Genomic DNA, 26,812 nt, shown 5'->3' with positions numbered 1-26,812 from the left:
TTAATGCATGTGTATATAAATAAAAAGTGTTTTAGATAAATTAAAAAGTATATTTCAACGAATTAATAATATTTACGTTCAATGGATCGGCTAGTTGTGTAAAATAGGGATTCCATGTGTATCCTGCTGCTACGCATCGCGTATCCTTTATTTTCACCGCGGCATCTACACCCACAGGGTTCACGTATATAGCCCAATTATGATTTCTGGTCTAAAATTGAAACGACGAAATTAACATAATGTTAGATATACATTCGATAAATCTTATTTTCTTACAGTATTGCGATTATGCTTTCCGGGATGTCGTAAATTTACTTCGATTATTGTCTCACTCTGGCTACCATCTTTATAAACAAGCTGCGTCTACAATTATACATTGTCTCAAAAAATCATGTATCTTTTCATATAAAATTTTTACATAAAACTTTCATTTAACAAATTACCATTCTTATGTAGCCATACACAAAACCTTGTGGATGGTGAAATGACGCTATGGCACTTAACTCATAAGCATCAACTGAAGAATATCCTCGTTCTATAGTGGAGCAGGCCCATCTAAATGCAAAAAAATGACATATTAATACCCTAAAGTAAGATCCTAAATAAAAATATAGTGGACGAAAGCATTGAAAGTCCCAAATACATTTGGAAATAAAGTTAACATTTTGAAAAAATTATTTATAAGAATTAATTATAACAATTAAAAATGATAATGTTTCAATGAAACAAAAGATTTAATTAATTTATGTACAATATCAAAAAGTTTTTTAAGTCAACATTTGGTTTGCTTTAAGGGGAAACTATACAGTCACAAAGAATAAAAATTACAATAAAATCTAATCAAATGATTCAACCTTTAATCCGATTATCATCAGTTTTACAAAAATTTATTTTAAATATATACAGTCTGTCCGATAAGAGTGTGGTTGATCTATAAAAAAAAAATTTAAAGAAAGAAAAATTTATTTATTAACATTTAAATAATTATATTCTATAGAATTATAATTAAAATGCAATTATATAGTATTAATAATGTACAATCACCAGTGTCTATAATGGACTGGCATCTCCGAGGCATACTTTTCACTAATTGATAGCGTATTCGTGCGGTAAGGATCTTCAAATGCGTCGAATTTTGGCAGATAATTGTTTTAAAGTGAATGTCCGTCTCACGCGAAGTTTTCTTTTCCTTAGAAAGTGCCCAAAAAGATATTTTGTCCGTAAAGATTATTTTGTTCCAATCGCGATTCTTATTTTCTTTTGTCCAAGCGAATTGTGTTTTCATGTTTTCCGTTAGCATCGGCTTCTTTATTGTACTGTGCTACTTTATGCTATGAGCACGAAGATAACGTCTTATGATATCGACATTCCTAAATCTTTCTTTTTTAATCATATTGTTCTTCCTTGACGTAGCGACAACGTAATATATCTTTCAAGTAGACTTATAATTCTATTAATGTCTTTATTAGTAAACACGTTTTGGCAAATTATCCATCATTTTTGTTTCAATATAACGTTGTACTCACTACTACTTATACCACTTGTACACTACAATCTATACCACTTTTGGACGAACGATTTCGATTTTTGCATGTATTTGACAGCAGCGGATTGAGACATTTTCGATTCTGTTGGATATGTACATAAAAATACAGCTTCAAAGCGCGATGCGTAAATGACTCATTTTGAAATAGGTTCTTTCTACCAAGAATCAAACGATAATTGACACTATGGCTAATAACGCATGTACAAAGATGACACCTATCAGCATAAAAAAAGTTAAAAGTGCAGCTTTTACCGGCCATGAGTAATCGCGACCACGCTCTTATCGGACTGTTTAACAATTAGTGACTTGTCATTACATAAATTATATAACCGTTATACATCTAAAATAATTTCCTTCTTCAAAACTCTTCAATAATTTTTATTGTTTATCGTAGTAAATAAAGGATAGCCATTTTTTATTAATATTTTAATTAAGAATGTACTCGATCATGAATCGTATATCGGATATCGAATATCCAATATATGATCAGATAAATATGGTAGAATTATCCGATCGGATGTCGAATATTTCCTCGGATATCTTGGATATCTAAAAAATGTCTTAAAAAAGAGGAATAAATAAAAATAAAAGAAAAATAACGATAATTTTTTTTATTTTCCCAATGTAAAAGAAAAACAAAAAGAAGAAGAGAAAGGATGAATTGTGAAATTCAGCTGAAAGAAATAAAATTGCATTTAATAACGCAAACTACTTAATATAAAATTTCAAACCGATATATTACAAGATATATTACATCCGGCAATATAATGATATCCGACTTGATGGTAAAAATGTGTCGGATAATGCAAGATACCAGATATTTTCCGGATTTGGTGCATCCCTAATTATAATCAATTCGATAATGTTCTTACAACTTGTTAGTTAATGGAATCTGGTTAAAGAAATTATTTTGTTACACACATACCAAAAATGATTTTCTTTTTTATGATATTAGATGTTAAATATTGTAACTTAAACATCTTTCCAAAAACATGTCTTTAAAAAAGATTAAAATTATAGTGTTGTTTTTCCTCTTATCGAATTTATTTCCCGGAAATTCAATTGATTATTCTTTTTCATCTTCATACTAAATTGAACACGTTTATGAAAAACAAAAATGTCAATTAAATTATTAAAGAGAAGCAGACTTTCAAAATGCGTTTTGTCTGAAATTTTTAGTTTACAGAAAAAAAGAAACTTTGCACACAAGAAAATTGCGCACTTTATGGAAAATAACAATATATCAATTAATAGAATGAAATGTTAAACAAAATTGCTAAACAATGCTAAAAATGTTTAAAAAATGCATTTTGTTTGTCTGTAGTTAAAAAACATAATGCACTTTGAAATGTCTATGTTTTTTTAGTATATACAATAAATTAACAATGAAGAAAATGCTTTCTGAACTCTCAAAGTAGCTTATAATATAAATCTTTTAACATTAAACACTTCGTCATCTCTAATTAAAAAAATGAAATTTTGTACAAAACGCATTTTGCTACTCATTTATTGTCAGAAACTAACATATCAGGGACTACATATATCCTCTACATAGCTAAAATAGAATGAAAGTTCGAGAGAAGATTTTATGATTTTATGATGACACAAATAAATGAAGATTATACAATTTATACAAATGAATTAAATATCAGAAATAAAAATTTTAATAAAAGTTTTAACAAAAGTCGCAACTTTAAACAGAAAATATGTTGCATATAAAAAAATGTTCATAGCATATGTTTTTATAAATTTTAATATATTTTCAAAAGAATCATAGTGTTGCATTTCTCGAATGCTATTATTTCCCACCTTGTAGTAGTGGGGAACGAGCTATTGTACAATTTACAAATCGCAGGACGTTTAGGGCACACATTAGTAGAACACGAGCTTAATTTTGATCTGGTGACACAGGTACGAAGATTCATAGCTAAATAATCTAATAAATTTAGAATAGATCGTGCTTGGACGACTGCAGACAGCGTTATGACATTATGGTTGTGAATAAAATAAATAAGTAAAATAAATAAAATAAGTAAATGTCAAAATTATTCTCACGAGTTGTTTAATTTACTTATTTTACTTTTAGTCATTTCTTTAGCAATATCAATTAGAAAATATTCTCTTCTTAGAGAGATTCTTTTAACTAGATAAGTTGTATTCAAAATGGTGATATATTTAGATCACGCATAGTTTATATTAAACTTTTAGCAAAATAGTAAAATAATAACACGTATACCGTATACATACTCATATACCGGACCGTGTCATGTGTATGCACTGCTCCTAATCCGTGCACAACGTGGAGCGCTCATTTATTAACTTAAAATTGCTTTTATTTAAAAAGTACTGTTTGAAGGCAATTTTGCTAGAGGAAAAAGTTGCTTCTTTTGGCTCATATAATCATGCTATTCGTGTCCGCGAATTTTGAAACATCTTGTAAAACAGAAACTTGGAAGTAGAAAGTGTCATGCGCCGCACTAGCCAAGGCAGAAGGTGCGGTGAAAGTCATTTTGAGTGGAAAGTGTCCTGTGCCTCTTGACAGGAGGGAGGAGATGGAGCTAAAATCGCTTTGCATGGAAAGTCATGCGCCTCTAAACAGGGAGAGAGGTGGAGTGAAAGTCGTTTCGCGTGGAAAGTCGTGCGCTCCTTGACAGGGAGAAGGTGAGGCAAAAGTTCACTTAGAAGTTGTATATCCCTGAAATAAAAGAGGAGATGGGATGGAACTCACTTTACGAAAGTCATTACATAAGCAAGTAAGAATATAAACAGTTTTTAATATTATTGTACACAATATAAGGATGATTCAAAACAAACTTCTGACCTTAAAATATTGTATTCTCAAGTTAATTCTGAGACGATTTTTCCTCTTCGAAAATTTTGTCCGGTTAGTTTTTGAATTATTAAGAGAAATAGCGAATTACGGGTTAAATACAAGAGATAGGCAGGGATGAGGCAATTCACCATCAGACGCGAATGCTTACGCGAAACGATTGCTACGATCAACTTGATTTCACAATAGTACGTGCACACACATTAATACATTTTTGAAAAAGAAATATCTCAAATTAAGAATACAAGATTCTCTCTCTCTCTTTCTCTCTCTTTCTCTCTCTCTCTCTCTCTCTCATTCGCTCACTCATTCTCTCGCTCAATCAATCACTTAGTCACTTTTTTATTTACTATGTCAAGATGATTTAATAATTCCAAATTTCCATAAGAAAGGCCGGAATTTCGACAAATCTTCTAAGTGATAGAAGTGGACTTCCAAACAATTAAGTGTTTCTTTTAATAAATTTAAATAATTCCGCACAACACTAACTGTACACCTACTCAATCCAATACTCACTCGTTTAAGAAAATGAGAAATTTATTAATAAAAAATTGAATTAATCACTATCAATCACTGCCAATTAATTATTTAATAGCGACCGAAAACCATGCGAAGAAACACATGTTCTTGTCACACAACATACATTTACGAAGAAACGTACGTACAATACGCGTTTTTGTTTTAATTTACCCGATAGCAAGCAATCGACTGACTTTACTAATAAATCTGTTAATTAATCACTACCGATCACTGTCGATTAATTGTTTGGCGATCGAAAACCGCGTGTAAATACACGTTACTATTACATAGCATTACTCGATGTAACAAGCAGTGGCAAACAATCGCACACTGATTTATGATTGAACAGTCCAGTACACGCAAATTCACATGATAATAGTGTAATCTCATTTATCGCATTAAATGTATATTACGGGTTGATAACTTAGGTTGCTACGACCAAAAAAGATTCTTCATGAAATGAAATATCACTGTTCAATGTGAACGCGTGATCAATTGAAGTATCACAAAAATTAAAAATGTGACAATTCCAATTGCAAACGATAAAAGATCAACGATAAAATAATGTTGCATGTACTCGTTTCTTGCAGAGTGAATATTTACCGCACGTTTCTCTCATTCTTTTTTCTTTTCACTTTGCCTTTTCACTTTGCCGAGAAATATTCTAGATAAATGTCATCCTAAAATAAATTAGTCGTCCTAAAAAGAGCGGATTGCTTTCGATCGTTCTGAAAAATCGTTTCTGAAAAAATCGGATTGCTTTGAAGAGACATCTTGAAAAGGACGAAAGAAAAAATTTTTTAAATGATCACTATCCATCATAATGCAGGCTTGCATGTGTCTCAACAAATTTCTTTGTACATTTTCCATAACATCCTCTAAAGCCCATACGGCATATCGCAATTTTTTTAGATCTTCTGTGTTTTCAGGAAGTTTTATAAATTAAATCCTTGCAGTAGTCCCAGAAAAAGAAATCCAGAGGATTGAGGTCTGGAGATCTTGCGGGCCAATTGTTCTATTCATCATCTCGGAAACTGCTCGTTCAAATAAGCCGTCACAATTCTGGCATAATGTGGCCCAGCGCCGTCTTGCTGAAAAATTATTTTGTTACTCTCTAATAATGGAATATCTTCTAAAAAACCTGGCAAATTATTTCTTAAAGTTCGTGTGTTACGCTGTTTAAAATATCTAGGAGAATAACGGGATCTAATATTTCAGTTCCCATAATTCTCAGATATTAATCTTCCAACGTGTTTGAAAGTTCCTCAATCGTGTACTCTCGGATTTTCCTCATTCCATAAATACATGTTATGAGAATTTAATATTCTTTCTCGTGTAAATAGCGATTTGTCGCTAAATATTACACGAGAAGAACATTTGAGATCTCGAGCTACTTTTCTTAAAAAGTTTTCGCAAAATCTCCTTCTTAGATGATAATCTTCTACTCTGAAATGTTACGGGGATGTAATGAAATGCATGCAATTTTTCTCCTTTCAATATCCTCTATATAGTTGAATATGATAAATCATGCTCTCGATCAATAATCCGAATACTTGTTTCTGGTTTTTGTTCAAAAGCACGTATTATTCTTTCTGTATTCTGTAAATTTTTTGCAGCACATCCTCTGCCAGTGTTTATTTGAGAGGACACTACCAGATTCGCGCAATCTTCGGGCTACTTAAAGTATAAAGCAGACGGATGTCTTTGTCGATGCGGATATATTGTAATTCCGCATATCTTCTTTTGGCTAATGCTGTTCGTAGCTCTCGACAAATGCCATTATTATATCGAAATATTCTTCATTTGAATATGCCATATATCATTGTCCTTCGCTTCTCGAGGGATTATTGATTCACGAATTTTTTTTTTTGTTTATTTACATTACATTGATTACATCTTTATATTACCTAAATGAGATACTTTGCGATCTATATGACATTAGAAAATTTCATATGTACATGGTATTAAAATTTTCGAAGTGACAATTTATTTCAAAAGTAGCAAACATAGGAGAAAATTTGTAAAAAATCCTAAAACATGATAATGTGAATCAAGCATACAGAACACAAAAGCAGTCATGTGAAATGCGGTATCAACATACCAAAAGCAAGCCATACAAAATCATCTTCTATACAGCGGGACAAAAGACTTAGGAACTCTACATTTTATGTAGAACGGATTCTTCTATTTCATAGTTCATGTACTGATAAGTGGGTTTTTATGTTGGAAATTATATAAGTCATGGGTATCATATATGCAATGACAACATCAATCATCTTCATTCGAAATCGAATGCAAATCAGTAATTAGTATATTTCTAGGCTTTGATTATTCTAGCCAAGATTATTCTCAAAAATTTGTTTTGTTTTGAATTCTATCTAATTGAGAGTGTGAAACAGATGAGATATATAGTAAGACAGGGCGAGCATACAAATATAGAAGAATTTTAAATTTAACTTGTAACGTTCTTTTTCGGTTAATAAAAGGATGTAATTGTTTAGTGCAATATGAACAAATTATGTGCTTATCTATGACGGATAACCAATGCAAAGTTGAATCAAACATGATATCAAGATATTTTACCTGCCCAGAGATAGATATCAGACCATGGAATATGATAATTCAGCACTCTTACCAGTGATTTAGAGGCAATTCTTTTATGAATAAAGAATATGGCCTCCGTTTTCTCAGTGTTAATCGTCATCTTTCAATCTCCAAAGAATTGGACAATGTCATCAATATGTCTCTAAAGATGCATAATAAGTAAGTTTGGATTCCGAGAGGAGTATATATTGCAGTATCATCTGCATATATTGCCAAGTGTGTCTTCGCAGATTTTGGAATATCATTAATAAAGATGTTGAAAAGAGCAGGACCCAGAATTGAGCCCTTGAGGTACTCCAACGTTATATCCACATCAACAAAGACATCCGTCGGCTTCCACCATATTTCAAGACCGAAGATTGCGCGAATCTGGTAGTGTCCTCCCAAATAAATACTGGCAGAGGACGTGCCACAATAAATTTGCAGAATACAGAAAGAATAATTCGTGCTTTTGAACAAAAATCTGAAACAAGTATTCGGGTTATTGCTTGAGAGCATGATTTATCATATTCAACTATGCAGAGGATATTGAAAAAAGAAAAATTGCATGCATTTCATTACATCCTCGTGCAACGTTTAAGAGAAGAAGATTATCTTCTAAGAAGGAGATTTTGCGAAAACTTTTTAAAAAAAGTAGATCGAGATCCCAGATTTCCTTCTCGCGTAATATTTAGCGACGAACCGCTATTTATACGAGAAGGAATATTAAATTCTCACAACATGCATTTATAGAGTAAGAAAAATCTGCAATTGAACTTTCAAATATGTTGAAAGATTAATATCTGAACGAGAATTGGAAACTGAAATAGATCCCGTTATTCTCCCAGATATTTTAAACGTAACACACGTCGAACTTTAAGAAATAATTTGCCAGATTTTTTAAAAGATATTCCATTATTAGAGAGGAATAAAATAATTTTTCAGCAAGACGGTCACATAATGCCAGAATTATGACGGCTTATTTGAACGAGCAATTTCCGAGATGATGGATATGACGGTACGGGCTAATACGTTAGCTCGCAAGATTTCCAGACTTCTGATGGATTTCTTTTTCTGGGACTATTGCAAGGAGTTAATTTATAAACCGCTTCCTGAAGATCTAGAAACAAAATTGCGATATGTCGTATGGGTTTTCGAAGAGGATGTTATGGAAAATGTACAAAGAAATTTGTTGAGATGCAAGCCTGCATTATGATGGATGGTAGTCATTTAAAAAAATTTTTTCTTCCGTCCTTTTCAAGGTATCTAAAGCAATCCGCTTTTTTCAGAACGTTCAAAACAATCCGATCTTTTCAGAACGATTGAAAGCAATTTGCCCTTTTTAGGATGACATTTATCTGGAACATTTCTCGTAAGACAAAGAAAAGAGAAAAGAATGAGAGAAATGTGCGGTAAATATTAACTCTGCAAAAAACAAGTATATGCAACATTTTTATCGTTGATCTTTTATCGTTTGCAATTGGAATTGTCACGTTTTGAATTTTTGTAACGCTTCAATTAACCACGCGTTCACGTTGAACAGCGATACTTCAGTTTATGAAGAATTTTTCTTGGTCGTAGTAATCTAACTTATCAACCCGTAATATAAAATTAATGCATTGAGTCGATAACTGAGATTACATTATCATGAATTCGCGTGCATTTGACTGTTCAACTATACCAATAAAATCATTGCGACTGCTACTACTTGCCACTGCTTGCCGCGTGTTATGTAATAGTGTGTAATGTGTGTTTTTAATTGTACGCGGTTTTTGATTGTGAACAATTAATCGACAGTGATTAATTAATAGATTTATTAGTAAAGTCGATTGCTTGCTATCGAGTAAACGCGCATTGTATGTACGTACGTTTCTTAGTAAATGTATGTTGTGTGACAGAGCATGTGTTTCTTTGCACGATTTTCGATCGCTATTAAATAATTAATCGGCAGTAATTGATAGTGATTAATTCAATTTTCATTAATAAATTACTCATTTCCTTGTGACGAGTAAGTAATGGATCGAATAGATATACAGTTAGTTGTGCGTGATTATTTAAATTTATTAAAAGAAACATTTAATTGTTTGGAAGTTCACTGTTTGGAATTCTATCGGAAAATTTGTCCGATCTTTCTTATGGAAATTTGGAATTATTAACTCTTGACATGGTAAGTAAAAGAGCGACCATTGACTGAATGAGCGAGAGAGTGAGAGAGCGAGAGAGAGAGAGAGAGAGAGTGAGAGAGAGAGAGGGGGGGGGGAGAAATAAGATATTATTTTTTCGAACTTTGTTGTTAACTTTTTAATAACGAACAATGAAGAATCTTGGAGATTCATTGTTTGTTATTTTTGGAGATTCAGGATCATGATTTTGACAACATATGTCAAGGTTGAAGTCATTATGAGTAAATAATTACCATTACTTTTTTTTAGCTGATTCGAGAACGCGTTTTACTTTGAGGATTTATCAGTAGATATCGATTCCTCGTTCTCACATCTGGTCGCTAGCCGCTTTCCCGAATTTCCTCCACACATTAAGTATCAGTATCTCGTATTCTTGTAGATGTTACAGTTCCTGGCAATTACTATTTTAAATTCGACGGTTTACACACATATAGCAATTTGTGAAAAATCGATTGTTTAAATATTGCATTAGAGTCATAATTTAATATACAATATATGGATTAGCTTAACGTATTATTTTTTTCCTGTATACGAAATTCTCATTGTGTAGTTCATGGTCATCATGTGACCCTTTTTTTCCATTTCTGATATTTGTTCAAGTTACATGTCGAATATTTTTTTAATTTGTCTGCGTTGAATAAAAAGTGTAGTACGATTGTTAAGCCTTGTTAAGTTATGAGCCTAGGCATTATTCATTTAAAAAGTGTTTCTTCGAAGAAAAGGTATCTTTCCAATGTCATCTTCTAGTATCGTCAATGTCATCTTCTAGTACCGTCGAATCCTTGAACAAAGATAGTTACAATAGAAAATCCAGATGGGGGCCCTATTAAAAACGTTGGCGTACGAAAGAGAACGAAGCCGGAAATCGTAGCTGGAAACGCGGAATCTGTCTACAAAGCAAATATCTGAGACATCGAGAACCAAGAGGCCAAATCTAATTTTATCTCTCCATCAGAATTTAAACAAATTAAAGGATGTGAAATGTCTAAAGATGTGTGGTTTAAGCTACAATCCATATTCCAGTCGAAGAAATTGGCAAGAAAAGTCCTGCTAAAACGATTGACTCTACAACATATGGAAAAAAATGACGACGTGCGCGTCTCCGAACATTCTTCGACCATCAATAAATCGAACGAAATAGAAATAGACATCAATTGTGATTTGCTATCGGTAATGCCTTTGTATAGTTTGTCTTTTAGTTTAAAAAATTTTAGATATCGAGTCACATGATGAGCTGCCATTTCCAGAAAATGTTGAGAATAAAAATTATAGAAGAAAATGACGCGCAGAAGAATTATACAAGCGTTGCTACTTCTGGAGCCATGTTGACAAAAAAGAAAGATTTTCCAGAATGGCGAAATAATAAACGTAGAGACGGATAAAGATCAGAATTGAATCGAAAGGTCGATGGAACCAAGATAGAGACATTAAAGTATAAATGCCATCATTGTCGAAAGGTAAATTATAAATCCGGATTGCGAAGAGAACGTGAAGAAAAGCAGTAGCGTGATCAAAAGCAGTAGTGTGAACAAAGCAGACGCTAAAAAAGATTCTAATCTTTAAGGCATTGCGATAAGTTATGTCTCGACAGTGGATGTACGGCACATTTATGCAAAAACGCAACGAAATTCGTTATAATCACAGATAGGAATGTTAGAAAATTGAAATGCTTCGACAGAAATCAAAACAAGGGGATCGGTATTCATAAACACAGATTCAAGGTAGGATGAAGAATGTAAACGTAAATGATGCTCTGTATGTCGCCAATTTGCAAATAAATTTCTTCAAAATCACTGATAAAGATTAAATGGTGTTTGATAAAGAATCGGCAATATTAGATCGAAAGAATAACATAATCATGCATGCTGAGAGCTAACGATCTGTATTACCTACGGGAGAGCAAACATGCATACAGTATGAGAGAGATATAGGAAGCACAATTTTCAATGACCTGGCATCATAAAATGGGACACCTTAACTTTCGAAGTCACTTCTTGCGGAATGCCATAAATGCGGAACAGTACGTAGAATGAATTTCGAAGAATCTATAGAAAACATCGATTACAAGATTTGCATACGAGAGAAGATGACAAGCTCCTTTCTCTAAATCGTCGAAGAGGAAGTCGGAATTACTCGAAGTGATACATTCAGATGTATGCGAACCCATGAGTGTTAGAGCCAACGGTAATGCAAGATACTTTATAATATCACCTTCATTGACGATAATTCCAGATGGTGCAAAGTTCATATAGAACAAACACAAAGTAATCAACGTTTTTAAAAAATTCATGGCAGAAGCACTTAGGAAAGAAAATTAAGTATCTACAAACAATGAGAAAGAATACTGGAACAAGACATTCGAAGAATTTTTAAAATTTAACGGTGTAGATCGTTGATTGACAGTCACGCGCACTCCGGAATGGCATAGCCAAGAAGCGCAATCATACGTTCGACTTAGTGTTTGTTAATGCATCGTCTAACTTATCTCAGGACCGAAGCTATAAATAGAGCAAATTACATTTGTAATAGATGTTGTAATAGATGTCTCTCGAGTTCCTTGAATGGCAAGACTGTCTAATTATTGGAACAGAGAGCCACTGGAAATGAGGTATTTCAAGGAATTTGGCTGCGACATATACCCTCGATCGTTTACACAATAAGGAAAAATTTCAGCCGTGCTCCAAGAAAGGAATTTTCGTTGGCTATTCTAATGGTATTCTAATCCAAAGCGTATAGGCTATGGCTTCCACAAGAGATCGACATCTCACGAGACGTAAAGTTTCTTGAAAATCATACAAATAATGATAAAACTATTGAATCTTTTGCAGATGAAGGCACTACTATAAATTTTTCTAAAGCCTACCGATAAGAATCACTTTGATGCTAGAAAAAATGGAGACTCTGCAGTGATATCGAAATAAAGCGATTGATAAGAGCAACTAGAAAAATTGTTACGATGATACGTTGATAGATCGGGATGACAAATTAGAAAGCATCAGGTGACTTCGCTTGGAGCTAAAGAAAGAAAAAAGAAGACCGAAAAAGGTTCAACTAGATTTAGAGGAAGGCTCATGAAATTACTTTATTATACATCTTCAACAGAACGAACACGCTGAAGTCGCTCATTTGGTTGAAGTATCATTACATGAAGTTATTCGTGGAGTCCGAATCTGAAGAATGATACAATGTTATGACATCGGAACTAAAGTCTATTATCAAGAACGATAAGTGGAGCGTCCGGAAAATCGCTAAGTAATCGAGTCATATTATTCTAACAAACAAATTCTGTAGTGACGGGAGTTTGGAATGAAGAAAGGCATTGTCGCAAGAGAATTTGCCCAACGATCTGAGACCGACTTCAATGACATTTGCATTGGTTGCTCGATTGAGCACTATACAAAACGTGATAGCGTTAGCCGCCGAGTTTGAAATGATCTTGAATCAGTACGATGTCACAGCAGCATATCTCAACGGAAGACTTGAAGAAGCAGTTTTCATGGAAATCCTTTAACGGAAGAACTCTGGAACGAATAGTTAATATGGAACTAAAGGTTAGTGAAGTCAGGAAAAAGGTGATGAAGATGCTAACCGAATTTAGAAAAGGAAATAGTTTATTTATTAAAGAAGACTTTCTATGATCTTTGTCAAGCAAAGCATGGTTAACATAAACGATGTAAAGAAGAATTGATTACATGTAGATTGAAATGTTCCTCAACTGACCCGTACCTATATTATGCTGGACAAGGGAAAGACGTACTCCTAGTAACAGTATATGTTGACGACATATTGATCGCCTTACGGAATCAAAATTTAATGACGATCTAAAACGGTCGGTTATTTCAAAGGAGTTTGAGATAAAGGACCATAAAGAGCCAGCAAAATTCTGTTTCGGAATCGAATTCTTCACAATTGACAATAAAATATCAATGAGCCAGAGTTCGTATATCAGGGAAATACTACTATGTTTTGAAATGACAGACTCAGAAGCTGTTAACATTCTTAAATCAAGCTGAAGAAGGCTTTGCCATACGATGCTGAAGCAAGTTCTCTTCATACAAAAAACTCATCGGGACTTTGATGAATCTCGCAGTTTGTACAAGGCCGGATAGCTTATGTAATCATTATTTGAGCCAATTCTGTACGTGTCACGACGAAAGTCACTGGACTGCCACGAAACGAATTCTTAGATACTTCAAAAGAATCATGAACACATATTCACACGCATTTCAAGTCCTTTGAAGGGATTCGTCGATGCATACTGGGCTAATTGCCCAAATGATCGAAAATCGTATACAGATTACGCATTCGTTCTAAGAAGATGTCCGTAGGAAGCTAGGTTTAGTTAATCTGGTTGAAGTGAGTGTACTCATTGACAATGGAGCCCGGAAGCTGGCTAAAAGTGTTTTACAGTCGAATCAAACACAAAGATATTCACTTCGTCCGAGACGATGCTGTGGAAAGAGGATTTAAAAATATCATATATCGCTACAGAAGACATGGCTGCTAATGTATTCAGAAAGGAATTGGCCGAAACCAAATTTAAGAAATGTTTAAGTTTAGGAACTTCATGTTAGTCTTTTTGTTGACTGTAATTCCCATTTTTAGAGGAAATGTTAAAGTCATAATTCAATATTATATATAACATGTGTTAGCTTAACATATTATTTTGTTCATGTACACGAAGTTCTCATAATAGCATGTAGTTCACAGCATGTGATTGTCACATAACTTTTCTTTCTTGTCTAATTTTTGTTCGAGTTATTTGTAACGAATGCTTTTGTAATTTGTCTGCGCTGAATAAAGAGTATAATTCAATTCACTTCGCTTTAACATATTAAATCAAAGTATGATAACATATGAGTTATAAAATTATTGAATATTTCTTTAAACTAACGAGCGATACAAAGAAATGATAATCGAGAAATGACAAAAAAAGGTATAGCGGAATAAACATGTAAAGTCAGCTCACACACCAATCGAACTCAAATTAATGTCATTAGTTGGCATCTTAGAGATATTAAATTTTTTAAAAATTATCTTTGAATTTGCATTTTTGCAGGAGTTATGCAAGGGGAAAGCGAAATAAGAAAAGTAATTTTTCTCGCAAAACAACTGAACCGAATTTAATAAAAAAAATATATGTTGTAGACATCGTTTAGGTAAGCTTAAGGAATTTTTTTCAAATTTTCGTGACTACAAAAAGGTGTTAAAAAATTTTCAAACTTTTTATTGATGAATTTTGTTTTATTGGTGATTCTTTTAAGGTATCACTTTTATATTTTCACGAAAATATCTCTAGATTGTCTACTTTAACATATATTTTTTCCAAATCGATCGAGAAGGTGGAATATGGTTAAATACAATCTTTCACGCAATGCATATCGGTTGAGTGATCACGATGGAACAGACGATTATCTGTCTATCTTTACAGGGGGCTTTTTTTAATCTGAGTTCCCTCGTCCCTTTTCGCATAATTGTTTACATCGGGGGGAGTGCTTTTTTAACGTGAGGCTTTTCGTCTCTCACATTAAGGCCGCGTTCGGAAACATTCACCGGTGTGTCACATACCAGCTGTTTGGAAATACTCGTGTGTCAGTTCGATGTGAGATCGTTCGAAAACATCGAAAGAGTCACACCGAGTGCTACTAAACTAGCTGTGCGAAAAGAAAGGAGAGCCAATGTATTATGGTACAGACTTGCATAACGCATAATGCATAAGGAAATCGATCAATCAAAATTCTTCTCTTCCATGGAATGGAAGAAAAGGACAATTACATCACTTCTTGGATCAAAAAATTTTGAGCAGTTATATTAATCTAGAAAATTTGTCTAAGTTCTACTATCTTTTATTTATTTTTATTCTAATTTTCTTTTTATATTGCTCTGCTTTTAATAATATTTTACGCATATTATACAACAGATTATTTGTATAAATGTCTAATACTATTTAGAACAAAACTAATTGTTCTAAGATCGAGAATAAGCCACACAGGAACTAATAGATCTTTGGATAATGAAGCAACCTCTAAAGTTTTATAATATCACTGATGTCAATTTTCTTTAAGAATTTACAATAATAAGATCTGTTACAATCAGAATATAGTTAATTATCAAACCTGTTATGCTGATTCTATAATGAGTCGATAGTCGGAAGTCTTAGTCAATAAAGTTGACCAATAGCCAACTTATAAGACTACGCTGATTGATCAAATTTATCGATTAAGATTAATAGGCCTTCTATAATGAGGTCAATGAGCCAAAAATCATAAATCAGAAGTCAGAAACTTGATTATTGTGATTGGTTCATTTTTAATTTATGACTTATAATTTATGATTTATGGCTTATTATATTAGGTGTACAACTTTGCTTCCGCCGTTTTCCTATAGATGGCTTTAGCGGTAAGTGGTGGTCGAAATAAATAGATCATAGACGTCATACAATAAACTTGGGCATCTGTCAACATAACCCCATAGAAACATTAGTCGATTTGTGTCTGCATCATAAAGTTATTCTCGATTGAAAATGTCAGTTTACGAGCCAAATTCTCGTCATTTGCGGGAGGTTTTAATTTTTTGCTTCAATATGAAGAAATCTGCGGCTGAGGCTCATCGAATGCTCTCAAATACTTATGGTGAGGCCGCTATTAGTGAAAGAACGTGTCGTGAGTGGTTTCAACGCTTCAAGAACGGTGATTTTGACGTCGAAGACCGGCATAGCGGTGGAAGAGAGAAGGTGCAAAATTGGAGGCATTACTTGAGCAAGACTCGTGTCAAAATCAAGAAGAATTGGCACGACTCATTGGGAGTGACTCACCAAGCCATTTCAAAACGCCTCAAAGCCATGGGAATGATTCAGAAGCAAGGAAATTGGGTGCTGTACGAATTGAAGCCGAGAGATGTTAAACGGCGTTTGTTTGCTTGTGAACAGTTGCTTGAAAGGCAAAGACGGAAGGGATTTCTGCATCGCATTGTGACTGGGGATGAAAAATGGGTTCATTACGATAATCCCAAGCGCAGAAAATCATGGGGAGTTCCCGGCCATGCTTCCATGTCGACGGCCAAACCGAATATTCACAGCTCCAAGGTCATGCTCTGTATTTGGTGGGACCAGCTCGGCATGTGTATTATGAACTGTTAAAACCGACTGAAACAATCACAGGCGATCGGTATCGAACACAATTGATGCGTTTGAGCTGAGCATTGAAAGACAAATGGGCGCAATACAATGAGAGACACGATAAAGTGATTTTGCAGCATGACAATGCTCGATCCCATGTTGCGAAAGTGATCAAGACATACTTGGAAATGTTAAAATAGGAAGTCCTACCTGCCGTATTCTCTAGACGTTGCTCCCTCTGACTATCACTTGTTTCGATCAATGGCACACGGCCTGGCTGACCAGCACTTCCGGTCTTATGAAGAAGTAAAAAATTGGATCGATTCGTGGATAGCCTCAAAAGATGACCAGTTTTTTCGACGCGGGATTCGTACGCTACCCGAAAGATGGGAGAAAGTAGTGGCCAGAGATGGACAATACTTTGAATCATAAATGTATAACTAATTTTTTACAATAAAGCCTCGAATTTCGGAAAAAAACGGCGGAAGCAAAGTTGTACACCTAATAGAAAGCCCATAAGACTACCGACTCATTGTAGAATCAGCATTATTTGAATTTTCACGATGAAAAATTTTATCATTGTCTAGAGTCGATACAGCAACATATAATTACTGGTACGATAGTGAAATGTTTAATGGGCGCTGGTAATCGTGGAAGGAAAAGACTTATATTCCTTTCTTTTTACAATCATATACCGCCATCATTCTTCTTTACAATCATTCCTCCCCCTTTTTTCACCGATAAATTGTTTAGCTCGAGCTAAGGATTAAACGTGAACGGTGAGGTGGAATTGAAATGACACACACGCGACACCGAAATCGTTCGGGAACACTCACTATCCAAAGGCACACGATACCCCTACTATTTCTCCAGTCCTTGAAGTCATCGAAATACACCAACGAGTGATATTTCAGACCACAGCCTAACTGAAGAGGATCTTTTCAATCATTATCTTCACTATCACTTTCAATTACTTAGACTAGGACATAATTATCTTTTTGGAATATATTGCTGAGTATATCTGCCGGTTTGAGAATTTTTGATAGATACATAAGAGTAATATATTATTGCAGCAATATGTGAACAGCAACCAACAGTTCGTCTGTCATTAGCACACATGCATATGGTGAGTTACACCGGAAACACCGATACTGTTTGGTTTATATCTCAAAAAACATCTGTATATTTTACGAGAAATCTGTCGGAATGGAATTTTTACAATAGTTTAAGGACATTTTTCTCGTCCTTAACATTGCTCTATGTTTAATTTATCATTTTTATTTACCAAATATTCTGCCAAATATTTTTTATCTACCAAATTTTCTGCCAAATATGACACGGCTTGTGAAAGTTGATATGAACTGATAAATAAAATTTTATGTCTTTTTCGATTATTTCCGGAAAATCCAAAAGATTGTGTGAAGTCCATCAGATGTAATATTTTTAAAAAGAAGTTTACGGCGAAATCATGCTTTTCCTTCTGCCTCAATAACCAATGTATTACCGATGTGAATCTGGCGCTCAACGCTTTAACAAAAATAAAAATTAATACTGTAGACCGTTTGTACTTGTTTGTAGCGATTATTTCGTTTGTATCTCAAACAGTTAAACAAAAAATAAAAAATAAAAAATGGCCAGCGCGCAACTTTAAGATTTTTTAAATTTCATTTATGCCATTCGAAAGAGAATCGTTTGTATCCATTTGTACTTCTCCTACTTTTGTTTGTACCTCAAAGGATTTGGAGATACAGCGATTTCAAAATTTCGGAAATGCGCCAAGAGGAAAAGTTGATTATTTTTCAAGATATCGAAATGGGACTAACGGCATTCGAAAAAGAATCGTTTATACTCGTTTATACCCTTAAAAAATTCGGAAATACAGCGATTTTCAAATTTCGGAAATATGCTGAGAAGGGAAGTAGATCATTTTTAAAGATATCGAAATGGGAGACCAATGAAAGGAGAGGTACAAACGGAAATGATTATAAATGATTTTCTTTCAAATAGCGTAATGAAATTAAAAAATCTTAAAGTTGTGCGCTGGCCATTTTTTATTTTTTACTTTTTGTTTAACTGTTTGAGGTACAAACGAAATACAAACAACGGCCTACGGTATTAATTTTTATTTTTAAATATAAAGTTGAGTGCCAGATTCACATCGGTCAATGTATTTTCCGTATTATCTTTTTGATCATGCATCTTCTGTACTATATAGTTTCTACATCAGATTGAAACCTTTTTTCAAAAATATTGTAAGAAATGATGCAATTCTAAAATAAATCCCAATTTTTTTATATTAATTTATTGTCAATTTTTTGGTCTATAAGACGATATTTTTGTTTCAGCGTTCATGAACAGACTACTCAGCGAATTTTAATAACAAATTGAGACTGGATTCTTTTGTTGATAATTGCTTTCATTTTTAATGCTGGCAATGAAACTATAAACTTTTTTTCTCTAAATCATCTGTTATATCTAGAAAACCGCGATCAAAGAGAAAAGTATCACCTTCTATTAACAATTTACATAAATCATTTAGATTTTGAATGATATTCTTTAAAATTTTTGCATCATTTTGATTTGCAAGATATGATCCGAACAGGTCAACTACGTATCTATCAGTTGTACAAATGGTGAAGAGTTTGCAGAAAGGAAGTTTTTTTCTGTCCCGAGAAGGATTTCTTTTTACTCATTGTACTTTTTTGTCGGACGTACCATAGCAAACCAAAAATAAATTGTCACGAACATTGAACAATTTTTTTGTTATTTCCATAGTATGATTATGAATAAAATCATCTCTATTAAGAGGATCCTAAAGCAAAGCTTGAACTTCGACAAAGTTATCAGAGATCCGCGCGCCGCGCATCAACATGTTTTTATACTACCACACTAATATCTCACGCAATCTATAATACACATAATCGCGCATTCGTGTCAATTTTCATATGATATAACAAATTCGTCGCGATAAAGCGTCTAAGTCTAATTCTAAGAACGACGTTATTTATTCGTGTAAACTATGTGTTTGTGGATTACTATTTTGTAAGTACAGGTTGCAAAATATCATCATATCAAGCAAATGTTGTCACGACATGACAGCTCGAAACGCTATGTTATTGTACATTAAGAAATGATAAAAAATATATCAATTTTGAAATTTTTAATCGTTCTCGGCATAAAATCCACCTCACAAACACGTATATTTTATTCTGGAAAAAGATTTTCAAATTTGTGAAAAAGAGAAAAAAAATATTTGTTATACAAAAATTATATAATTTAATCGGTAATACAGACGGCTTTAGAATCTCCTTAACAACATGTAAGCCAAAATGAAATAGTAAAATATCATTTTCAATAGATTTTATTATAATCGTAGAATAATCTGAAACTGACTGTTTATTTTTCCAATTGCAAGATAGAAGCTACCATTTTATTGGAGTTTTCTGTACGTAATTTCAAAAGATACAACCAGAATCGAATTATTGAACGGGACTATTTCTCATTGAAATCATCATATCTTTTATTTGAATAAGATTGTCCCAAGTTAATCCCATAAAGACATGAAACTGTTTTTCTGAGAGATTAAATTTATCGACTTTATCAAGTAATGACATAATCAAATCATACTTGATAGAAAGAGTTTCCATCATTAGATAACTCTAATCCAATGAATCTTGATATATTACAGTATCCTCAGAAGATTAAGATCTGCTTTCAAAAATCGTTTTTTATTACCATGACTTCGACATTATCAACTGATATATAGATTTTTTTTTAATGTACGATTGTATTCGAGCTTTTTCTGAAATTATCTTAAGATTTTCTGTGGAAGAACAAATGCAACAGTATTATGAGTAGAAATTGTTGAATCTTCTGAATAGGAATATATTCAACTTTAGGCATAGATTTATTTTTTTTTAATTGAACTTCGAATATTGGATCAGAAGTTAATTCAGAGCAAGGAAGAACTATCAATTTCCAATTTAGAGTCATCTTCGGATTCCTTTCTTTTGTAAATAGAAAACTGACATCTATAACAGTAAACCGACAGATTTGTTCTTTTCAAATAGCTAAAATAGAAAAAGAATTTGCTTCATCTTCATTGAGTATTAATTTTTTTTTCTACCTTTAATTTGTTTTAAATTAATGTTATAGCTAGTACACATAATGTTATAGTTGCACTGTAGACATTTTTTAATGAAATAAAATAGTCTACAAAAATGAATTAAAAAATATATTAGGTGTACAACTTTGCTTCCGCCGTTTTTTTTCCGAAATTCGAGGCTTTATTGTAAAAAACTGGTTATACATTTATGATTCAAAGTATTGTCCATCGCTGGCCACTACTTTCTCCCATCTTTCGGGTAGCGTACGAATCCCGCGTCGAAAAAACTGGTCATCTTTTGAGGCTATCCACGAATCGATTCAATTTTTTACTTCTTCATAAGACCGGAAGTGCAGGTCAGCCAGGCCATTGATCGAAACAAGTGATAGTCAGAGGGAGCAACGTCTGGAGAATACGGCGGGTGGGGTAGGACTTTCCATTTCAATGTTTCCAAGTATGTCTTGACCACTTTCGCAACATGGTGTCGAGCATTGTCATGCTGCAAAATCACTTTATCGTGTTTCTCGTTGTATTGCGGCCATTTGTCTTTCAATGCTCAGCTCAAACGCATCAATTGTGTTCGATACCGATCGCCTGTGATTGTTTCAGTCGGTTTTAACAGTTCATAATACACATGCCGAGCTGGTCCCACCAAATACAGAACATGACCTTGGAGCTGTGAATATTTGGTTTGGCCGTCGACATAGAAGCATGGCCGGGAACTCCCCATGATTTTCTGCGCTTGGGATTATCGTAATGAACCCATTTTTCATCCCCAGTCACAATGCGATGCAGAAATCCTTTCCGTCTTTGCCTTTCAAGCAGCTGTTCACAAGCAAACAAACGCCGTTCAACATCTCTCGGCTTCAATTCGTACAGCACCCAATTTCCTTGCTTCTGAATTATTCCCATAGCTTTGAGGCGTTTTGAAATGGCTTGTTGAGTCACTTCCAATGATCGTGCCAATTCTTCTTGATTTTGACACGAGTCTTGCTCAAGTAATGCCTCCAATTTTGCATCTTCGAAAACCTTCTCTCTTCCACCGCTATGCCGGTCTTCGACGTCAAAATCATCGTTCTTGAAGCGTTGAAACCACTCACGACACGTTCTTTCACTAATAGCGGTCTCACCCTAAGTATTTGAGAGTATTCGATGAGCCTCAGCCGCAGATTTCTTCATATTGAAACAAAAAATTAAACCTCCCGCAAATGACGAGAATTTGACTCGTAAACTGACATTTTCAATCGAGAATAACTTTATGATACAGACACAAATCGACTAATGTTTCTATGGGGTTATGTCGACAGATGCCCAAGTTTATTGTGTGACATCTATGATCTATTTATTTCGACCACCATTTACCGCTAAAGCCATCTTTTGGAAAACGGCGGAAGCAAAGTTGTATTATTAAAAATATATTACTAAAAATATATTATTATTAACGGGAGCAACAGTACAGCTATTGATTTTAACGGAGTTGCCGTAGTTTTTTAGCTTTTAACGAACAGACAAGCTTCGAGCCAAATGACGTTGATACTCAGGACATCGGAACTATTCGATAAATCTGGATCCTCTATTACCATTCTTAAGTCGACATGTTTAATTCATGCAGCGATATCGTGGCGCGAGCATGAGCGGCAGTAGCAGTATTGCGGTACGGTGTGGTGAGATTCTGCGATTACTTAGTCGACGCGGCTTTGCATGAAAAATTGTCAATTTTAGCCATGTTCCATCTGATCGATTTGGAAAAAATATATGTCAAAATAGACAATCTAGGGATGTAAAAATATAAAAGTTTTTCGTAAAAATATAAAAGTATTATCTCAAAAGAATCATAAAAAAAATTTATAAAAAGTTCGAAAATTTTTCAAATATTTTTTTTAGTTACAAAATTTGAAAAAATTTTCTTAGGCTTACCTAATATGACAACATATATTTTTTTTATTAAATTCGGTCTTTACGAAAAAAATCATTTTTTTTATTTCGCTTTTCCCTTGCATAACTCTTCCAAAAATGCAATTTCAAGGCTAATTTTTGGGGAAGTTTAATATCTCAAGAATGGCAACTAATGACGTTAATTTGAACTCAATTGATATTGGAGCCGATTTCACATGCTTATTTCGCTATACCCTTTATGAGTTTAAAAGACTTGCCTGCTGTTTTCGCCTCGCGACGAGCGATTGCCATGCATGCGTATGTGCGTGCGTACTATTCAATCCATCCCTTCCCCGAAGCAAAACAAAGCCCCGCACTCAATTTTCCCACCCGTTATTTTGACATATACCCTCCTCAATATCAGCCCTATCTCTCCTGCCAACATTCTCTCTTCAATCCATGTCTCCCCCAATCAACGCGTGGATTAATATATATATAGAGCGCATCAATCAACGGCTATAGAGCCATCAAATCCAACCAATGACTATAGAGTCATCGAATTAGGACGCATCACTTAATAACCTCATTATTCCCATCCCTCTCTAGCAACTCATCAGCGCATATCGTTTATCTAAATTAGTAGGTTTGGCCATTGGTGGAGTGGAAATGATTTTTTTTTGACATTCCATGGCTGCCCACATATATACTGCAGTATAATTAAAAGTTGTATAATTAAAAGTTAAAATCCAGCTTGATCATTTAAAGCAATCATTTCCTACTTGTTATAATACTAATATTTCATTAAAAATTCATACTCTACAAGAAATGCTATGCACAAGTTTGTGTGCATTAAATTTTTTCTTAAACAGTAATATTATCTTCTAATTCTTAAAGTCATAATAACTTTGAATTGAATTAAATAAAAATTATAAAAAGGGCTTACTCTCAAGAATAAAACAAATTCAGAAGGAATCAATAAGGCTAAGGAAATACAACGCGATTAACGGTACGCAACGCAGTAATATATATAATAATTATAATTTTATTGTGTTATCTTGGTGTCATCCACAATTAATTGAATATTTCGACTCTATTTTGAGTCATTTTCAGCAATCATATACAATTAATACTAAACACATTCATTCTTGGTGCGTCAGAATTGAGTCATAAAATGAATTGTCAAAATTAAACGTGGCGTTTAATTTGTAACGGAACCAAAGGTCTTGAAACATTGAATAACCTTTAATGAGCACTAAATTAAATTAACTTATGTAATTAATGAAATTAGGCAATATATTCTTAAGAGACATGCTAGTTAGCATATATCAGATATGTTACCAGGCTTATTAATTTAATTAATTTTTTGATGTTCATTAAAAATTACCCAATGTTTCAAGACAAATCTTTGGTTTCGTTACGGATCTATGTTTTGGCGTATTTGGCAATTTGTATTGTGACTCAATCCTAACGCTGATGAACGTATTTAATATTAATAATTGTATATGATTCCTGAAGATGACTCAAAATAGAATCGAAACATTGAACTAATTATAGATGACATCAAGATAACACAATAAAATTATAATATAAATTTCTATATTACTGCGTTGCGTACCATTAATCGCGCATCGTTAATCACGTAACTCTCATTAATATTGATTCCTGTGTTTATTTTAATTGAATTATTTTATTTAAAAAAATCTCATTTTTAATATATTTGGAAATTCAATAATTCATCCGTAATATATACTCTCTAAATACTTTGGAATGATATTTCATTCTTTGAAGTGAAAAGTTAAGTTAGTTTTAGAAAGTTTTAGAAATAGCTCAATTTTCGATCTCTAACAATGAGACTTTACTTTTCAAAGTGAGCTGTTACTTTGAAAGTTTTAGAGAATATATTTTACCATTAATTAACCTTAATTTTACCTTAAATTTTTTTCCTTTTTATGAATAACTATACTACGTCCTAGTATGCTCCTTGGGCCAAACAAAGGTAACATTGTGTCGTTGTATGATATTGTATATCGCTTTTTATTATCTAATGTGCCAAATTTTCCGCTCAAATCACCCATCTTATATTGATCCAGCGTACCTTCTTCTGCAACTGGAATATCGTTATTGATATCTAATGGATTCCAGGATTCATACAGTGACGTCCTTTCGCATGGAAATTCTAAATCGTATTCTACAGACGCCTGTAAATTATGCATAGTGATTTAGCATATGGTATAAATATCTGTACATATGCATATGATTAAACATTTATATTATACAAGTTGTCCTAAAAAGGAATGCCCGAATATCTCGAAAAATATAATTTGTACAGAAAAATTAGACAAAAGTTGTGAGTTTCAAAGAGATTTGTTTACTAATCTTATCAATTTGACCTTAGATAGTGTCGCCAAGATCAAAGTCACTGATTTTTTTTAAATACAACATCCTATTCTTGATTTCAGAATCTAATATTGTAACTGATATCGAGAGCTTTCCAAAACACTATAACAAGGTGATTTTTTATTGAGTACTTTTCGAGTTATAAGGCTCGAAGTTTACAGTCGAAGATAACATAATCATTAGCATTATACAAGGGGTCCGATGGCTAAAACCTCTTGAATAGTTCGTGATAATATTTGTCAAGATCGAAGCTACTGAGATTATTTCTCTTATTTTTATTTATGCACTGAAAATTTGTATATTTATGTAAAAATAAAAATAAGAAGTACATCCTCCAATGGCTTTGATCTTAAATGATATTCGAGACATGAGTCTGAACAATATTTAAGAGATTTTTAGCAGCCGGTTGGCCATCTTAGATAATACTAATGCCGACTGTATTGTAACTTTCAAATCTCGAAAAGTACTCAATGAAAAAATATTTTATTATAGTATTTTGAGAAGCTCTCGAGATAAGCTACAAGAAAATACAATAAAAATATGAGAGGTTCTATTTAAAAAAACAACGACAATCACACTTAATTGTCAGAAAGTCATTCAAAGTCAAACCTATATTTTTATCATGTCCTTAATGTCCTGCAGTTTCTGTCTGAGACATTTTTCCATATCTAAAGCTGTTTCCAAGATATATGATCTGGGTAGGATCTTATAGACACTCTATATTTTATATATATATATTGTATATTATATTTGAGGTCTTAAATTTTAAATTATTATACACATTTATGAATCAAATATTTAGAGTTTAAATATTATAATAATTTATTATTATTTACAATAATATTGTAATAAGAAAGAACTGCAAAAATAAAGTATTCATAGAAGAATTATGTATACATCTATGATCATTCTTAATTTTTGATGTACATGAATGATATAAAATAAATACGTATACTGTAAACCATATGTATTTACCATATAAACCATAAATATTACCGTATGTATGTGATATCCACTCATTTCTCCATCGAGACCTTCGAGAGATACTTCTACGTTAGTGATATCGTATTCAGTCTGTTGCCATAACTCCAATTTTCCTCTTAAGGATATTTGTTCGCCATTACCAAACCAATTTCTGACAACCGCTTTACGCCGATAAACACCACCAATACTAAAAATATGATTACACTGTTACTAGAAAGAATGTAGTTTAATCTAATTTTATTTACTGCACGTTTGTTACATTGTACAAGCTAATCGATCTCCTCTCGCAACTGGACCATGATCATCATAAATAACTAAACTTTTGCCAAATAATGAATGGGATCCAGATAGAGATAACATTGTATCAGTAAAAAGTCTTCGAGTCAATTTTGAGGCATTGGCTTTTCTGCCGGCAATTTCAAGTGTCCCATGTCTCGTTAAATCACCTAGACGACACAACGAGGCTTCTGCAATGAAACACAAATTCGGCTTCCAATCCACCTAAAATGTTATAGTCCTAAATATAAAAGCATTACGAAAATAAATGGGTATATTACTATATATAATAAAAGTGCTTTAAAAATGATGTAAAATAAGTAATTAAGATTAGATAAAATAAGTAATTAAGATAGATAAGATATAATAATAATAATAATTAAAAAAAAAATAATTA

General features: G+C 33.1%; 1 protein-coding gene across 1 annotated transcript in view; it reads right to left on the bottom strand.

Annotated features, from left to right (window-relative positions):
* Nucleotides 1–26,812, bottom strand: part of LOC108689116 — a 277,007-nt gene that overhangs the window by 107,872 nt on the left and 142,323 nt on the right. The window contains exons 11-16 of the mRNA XM_018195755.1: nt 26,399–26,640; nt 26,152–26,326; nt 24,688–24,956; nt 444–555; nt 277–363; nt 77–211 (exon numbers count right to left, since the gene is read on the bottom strand). Of these exons, the coding sequence (XP_018051244.1) occupies nt 77–211; nt 277–363; nt 444–555; nt 24,688–24,956; nt 26,152–26,326; nt 26,399–26,640 (1,020 nt within the window). The remainder of the gene's footprint in view (nt 1–76; nt 212–276; nt 364–443; nt 556–24,687; nt 24,957–26,151; nt 26,327–26,398; nt 26,641–26,812) is intronic.

The sequence above is a fragment of the Atta colombica genome, unplaced genomic scaffold (genome assembly GCF_001594045.1).
Source record: "Atta colombica isolate Treedump-2 unplaced genomic scaffold, Acol1.0 scaffold26, whole genome shotgun sequence".
Lineage (NCBI taxonomy): Eukaryota > Metazoa > Arthropoda > Insecta > Hymenoptera > Formicidae > Atta > Atta colombica.
Note: the sequence above shows the minus strand (reverse complement) of the source record. Positions and strands in the feature narration are given on the sequence as shown.